Consider the following 6,000-nt stretch of genomic DNA (forward strand, 5'->3'; position numbering starts at 1 on the left):
GTTACCTCTATGGTACTACCACCTGTGGCACGCATAGTCAATTCCCTTGCGTTTGACGTTTACACACTACCGCCATCTGTTCAGTGTAGTGCCCACCACAGTGTACCCAACAGATGGCGGTAATGTTTTAGCGACGATGTTTTACAGTGAGAAATATTCAATATGTTATGTCTGTTTGTCTGTGGTTTCATATTGATGTTGGTTCGAGGCTCGAAAAAGACAATGGATACACCACCCTTATGTGATCGCAGTACCATCTGGTGAGTGTACATTGAAACAGTTGGCTCACCAGGGCTCAATATCTGCCGGGTACAATCAGCATGACAGATGCCAGCGCGGACATTGACGGCGAGCCGGGGGAAGAGGACGATATCATCCTCGATGTCATCATTATACTGTGGTAGAGAAATTCTCACCTTTTTTTTATTGCACCGATTTTCAATCACATATCGAAGATTGCATCAATGTGGGCTTGTAATATGTTTTGCTTTCAAGTGATAGAGTTTACAATATGAACACCGGTATCAGTAAGATGCAAATCTCTAATAGTAATTGATGATTTGCGAATCTGTTACTTAAAATAATCTTTATAAACAAATAAGTAAGCAAGGAAAAGAACAGTCCCTCTCCCTTATGCTACTGGAAATGCAACGTATCGAAATCATTGCTAAACAATCGTAATAAAATATGCCGACATCCTTGGCCAACGCAGCTCTCATTCTATTAAAAAAAATTACGATGGAATAATGATTACTTTCCTATTTTATAACGAAAAGGGACACTCACATTAGATCCGTTTGCGTTGCGTTGACGTAAATTTGACAGTTAGACAATAGATTTAGCGGTCACTTTGCCGCAACGCGTCCGATCCGGATCTAACATGGGTGACCCTTAAGAAGTTATTTGTCAACGTCAGCGAATGAAAACGAAATCGGAACCTGACGAAGCTGAATGATGACGTGTTTTGATTTGCGCTGTACCGTCCACTCAGTGGTGTGGGTTCGTACATGCATCACGGAACCGAATTTTGTTCATTTAAATCAAAAATATAAATGTTCATTCTATAAACATATGAATAATTCAAAATAAATTAAAAACATGTTTGCAACAAAAATATATATGTTTGAATTAAAGTCAAAAGCATGTTTATTTCAACAATATAGAATTTGGGTAAACGATTTTTAGCGTGCCCTCCCGCATAAACGCGAACCATAAATTGACCTTACCTAAAATGGTTAAAAATAGTTTATAATCCCTGCTAAACTTTAACTGAAATGGTTATGGAACTTTACATGAACGTTTAATGATAAAGTTTCAACCTTATGTATTATGGTTTTTTGGAACTGGACCTTACAAATAATGGGTTGTTAAGAACCATTACCGTTCCAAATTCTTGTTTTCTCCATACATTTTCGGAAAGAAAACTATATTAGAACCTTTTAACTTATGGTTTGAGAACTTTAATGGTAATGGTTATGGTAGTCAGTAAGGTCCACGAATGGTTTTGTAACATCGATCAACTTTATGTGGAATATATCGCGAATTGGTTGCCAGTAATTTACTGATTACCAATTCACGATATATTCCACGTAAAGTTGAGCGATAATACAAAACCATTAATGAACCTTACTGACTACCATAACCATTACCATTAATGTTCTCAAATCATAAGTAAAAACGTTCTTATATAGTTCTCTTTCTGAAAATGTATGGAGAAAACAAGAATTTGGAATGGTAATGGTTCTTAACAACCCATTATTTGTAAGGTCCAGTTCCAAAAAACCATAATACATAAGGTTGAAACTTTATCATTAAACGTTCATGTAAAGTTCCATAACCATTTCAGTTAAAGTTTAGCAGGGATTATAAACAATTTTTAACCATTTTAGGTAAGGTCAATTTATGGTTCGCGTTTATGCGGGCTGCCTTTTTTTCCTTCTTGTTTACATTCGGAAAAAAATTGCCCCAGCTTTGCCAATCAACTGAAAACGGCCGGCAACAAAACCGAAGTCATGGATCCGGAAACCCACCTAGGTAAGTGTCTTAACAAAGTTCCAGCTCGATAAAATCGGAGGAACCCCACAGTATCGTCGTTACTCTGTCGTTTCTGATGCCGATCCCTGTATCATCCTCCTCCACAACTGACGTCAGAAGAAAAACGAAAATCCGAAATAGATTTTGAATCTATTCCGCATCCTTCCAAATAAAAAAATAATCCCGAAGAAACGAGCTCAATTTTTTGGCTCAGTTCTGGTACTATCATCGGTCCCAAGCTAATCGATGCACCCCTCGAAACATAGGAAAATCCACGAACCCCTCATTTTATCTGTCAAACTTTCATAGTGAATCAAAACAAACATAGTGTAGTACTGGAATTTATATTAGAATGGGATACGTTAATCGATTTGCTTGGGACCAATAGGCTAGTCAAGTAGTGAGCCTATAAAAAATCGTTAGTTTCGTATTGATTGTTGGTAGTATTCCTAAATCAAACTGAAGATTGCATTAGGTCCTAAGTAAGGTCATGTTAAGACATTCCCACCTAATTTCAGATTACAGCACAGATCGATGAAATCAGCTTCTATGTATCATTTTATACGACAAGCACCACAAGAAACGGTTCTGCTCCGAAGTTTTTAACGAAAGAGAAAGTCGATGAAGAGAATCGGACATAATGCATTGTTCAGCTTGAATTGAGGTTAAGAAATTGGAAACGAGTCCTAACTAATATTTCAAAACTACCCAAATTAGGGTAGAATCGAAAACTGATCCTACCCAAAAATGGTAAACTAAGTTGAGAGTGACATGTTGACAAATTAACAACACCGTTCGGATTCAGGTTGATGTTGTCCATTTGTCAGCTTATCGCTTCCAACTTAGGTTACCCATTTTTGGACAGGTTCAGTTTTTACCGATCTTTGTTGATTCTACTCAAATTAGAGTGGTTTGAAGTAGCGTACACAGTACTCTCTCATTTTTTTTTTGCAAATTTTGCGAAGCTCGAAAGAGAGAAGAACTGTCAAACACTCGAGTCATGTTTTCTCGTCCTTCAATCTCACGCGATCGGTCCGGTCTCGCGTGGAATCTTGCGTTGCAGTTTTTGCAAGTGAAATTCCCGTAAATTTGTTGCATAAACAAGCTTCCCGGTCACCTGACAAGGTTCACTTCCGCATCCGAAATGACCATCAGTAGTTTTCTGCGAGCACGACCCTCGCTTGTCGTGGTCAAATCTCTTCTTGAGGTAGGTGTACCTTCTTTTTCCATTCTGAGTTATATAACTGGCAGGGTGTTTACCGGGGATCTGATCGCCCGTTCGTTCCGCAGAACGCCAAACAACCATTTTCGAGCCATGTAGCCTTTGCCGAGCATGCAAAGTTGGAGCGAATTCGGAACATCGGTATATCGGCCCACATCGACAGTGGTAAAACGACGCTGACTGAGCGCATTCTGTTCTACACGGGCCGCATCAAGCAGATGCACGAAGTCAAGGGCAAGGACAACGTGGGAGCCACCATGGATTCGATGGAGCTGGAACGACAGCGTGGGATTACGATTCAATCGGCTGCGACTTATACGATATGGAAGGATCACAACATCAACATCATCGATACGCCCGGACATGTGGATTTTACAGTGGAAGTGGAACGGGCGCTGCGCGTTCTGGACGGTGCCATTCTGGTCCTGTGCAGTGTGGGCGGCGTTCAGAGTCAGACATTGACCGTCAATCGCCAGATGAAAAGGTATTTGTTGTATTTCAGTTTTCAGATCTCATTTCTAATAGGAGATTTTTAACATTTCTAGATACAACGTACCCTGCTTAGCTTTCATCAACAAGCTGGATCGAACGGGAGCTAATCCATACCGTGTTCTAGGTCAGCTGCGGTCCAAGCTAAACCATAATGCAGCGTTCATTCAGCTGCCGATAGGAGTGGAGAGCAATTGCAAGGGCATCGTTGATTTGGTTAAACAGAAAGCTCTCTACTTTGATGATCAGATGGGTTTGAAGATACGGGAGGACGAAATTCCACAGGACATGCGGACGGAATGCGACGAACGGCGCCATGAGCTGATTGAACACTTGTCCAACGTGGACGATTCAATTGGAGAGTTTTTCTTGGAGGAGAAGACACCCACTGAAAAGGATATTATGGCAGCCATTCGTAGGACGGCATTGAAGAGAACCTTTACTCCTGTGCTCGTGGGAACTGCTTTGAAAAACAAGGGCGTACAACCGCTGTTGAATGCAGTATTGGACTATCTGCCGCACCCTGGAGAAGTTGAAAATACCGCCCTCATTGAGAAGAAGGGAGAAGAACCGCAGAAAATTGTCCTGAATCCCGCTAGGGACGGAAAGAGTCCGTTTGTAGGGTTAGCTTTCAAGTTGGAAGCCGGTCGGTTTGGTCAGTTGACCTATCTGCGATGTTATCAGGGTGTACTGAAGAAAGGAGATACCATTTTTAACGTACGCTCTGGAAGGAAAGTCAGGTTGGCCCGATTGGTCCGATTGCACTCGAACAACATGGAGGACGTAAATGAAGTCTACGCTGGAGACATTTTTGCCTTGTTTGGCGTCGATTGCGCTAGCGGTGATACCTTCGTGACAAATCCCGACTTGGAGCTTTCCATGGAGTCCATCTTCGTTCCGGATCCTGTCGTTTCAATGGCCATCAAGCCAGCCAACAACAAGGATCGTGATAATTTCTCCAAAGCAGTTGCTCGTTTCACAAAAGAAGACCCAACCTTCCGTTTTGCTTACGACACGGACATCAAGGAAACTCTTGTCTCCGGAATGGGCGAGCTGCATCTGGAAATTTATGCTCAGCGAATGGAACGTGAGTACAATTGTCCTGTTGTGTTGGGAAAACCGAAAGTCGCTTTCCGTGAAACGCTGGTCACTCCTTGCGAATTCGACTTCCTCCATAAGAAGCAATCCGGAGGTCAGGGTCAGTTCGCTAGGGTTACTGGAATTTTGGAACCCCTTCCGCCTCACCAGAACACGGTGATAGAATTCACCGATGAAACCATTGGTACCAACGTTCCGAAGCAGTTCATTCCTGGCGTGGAAAAAGGCTTCCGCCAGATGGCCGAGAAGGGTTTGCTTTCGGGTCATAAGCTCTCCGGTATCAAATTCCGCCTGATGGATGGTGCACATCATATTGTCGATTCTTCGGAGTTGGCGTTCATGTTGGCGGCACAAGGAGCTATCAAAAGTGTGTTCGAAAATGGAAACTGGCAGATTTTGGAACCGATCATGATGGTGGAGGTAACGACTCCGGAGGAGTTCCAGGGTACGGTTATTGGGCAGTTGAACAAGCGACACGGTATCATTACGGGAACCGAGGGCTCCGAGGGATGGTTCACGGTATACGCCGAGGTGCCACTGAACGATATGTTTGGTTATGCGGGAGAGCTGAGATCGAGCACGCAGGGCAAGGGTGAGTTCAGTATGGAATACAGTCGGTATTCGCCGTGCAAGCATGACATACAGGATAAGTTGATGCAAGAGTATCAGATCTCGCTGGGAAATGTCGTGGTGGATGCCAAGAAGCAGCAGCAGCAGAAAAAGAAGAATTGAGAGGTGTGATTCGAAGGGTTGTATTTGGAAGGTGACGAAATGACGCGCGGGTGCTGATCTGTATATAATAGGATTAATTGAAAATATGTTACACTTAAAATTAGGCTAATTGGAACCAATTACAAATGTTTTGTAAATTGATACGAAGGAACGTACGTTGTCATTCACTGGATCCGAAACTTGAGTAGTATTCCTAGTTTAGAATAACCATCAAACCTTAAAACTAGGGCAAGATAATTGGAATACAAAAAATTAAGTTGGACATCGCAACAACATCCGATTGGAAGATCCGGAACATCCGATAAAATGGTCAATCCATTAAACTGATCAAAATACAGAATGAAAAGCAGGAAAAATAACTTTCTTAGTGATGTAAATTTTTCAAACTATATTTTTTAACGTAGAATTACGTCTTTGTCGACTAT

General features: G+C 42.0%; 1 protein-coding gene across 1 annotated transcript; it reads left to right on the forward strand.

Annotated features, from left to right (window-relative positions):
- Window positions 1-3,031: 3,031 nt before the first annotated feature.
- mEFG1 (mitochondrial translation elongation factor G 1) lies at window positions 3,032-5,716 on the forward strand. Its single transcript, XM_065224391.1, has 3 exons — window positions 3,032-3,241; window positions 3,325-3,740; window positions 3,802-5,716. The coding sequence occupies exons 1-3, from the start codon at window positions 3,179-3,181 to the stop codon at window positions 5,573-5,575; spliced, it is 2,253 nt and encodes a 750-aa protein (XP_065080463.1). The 5' UTR covers window positions 3,032-3,178; the 3' UTR covers window positions 5,576-5,716.
- The last annotated feature ends 284 nt before the right edge of the window (window positions 5,717-6,000 follow it).

The sequence above is a fragment of the Ochlerotatus camptorhynchus genome, unplaced genomic scaffold, assembly GCF_037179485.1.
Source record: "Ochlerotatus camptorhynchus isolate MF236.1 unplaced genomic scaffold, CSIRO-AGI_Acam_v1.1 ptg000211l, whole genome shotgun sequence".
Taxonomy (NCBI): Eukaryota; Metazoa; Arthropoda; class Insecta; order Diptera; family Culicidae; genus Ochlerotatus; species Ochlerotatus camptorhynchus.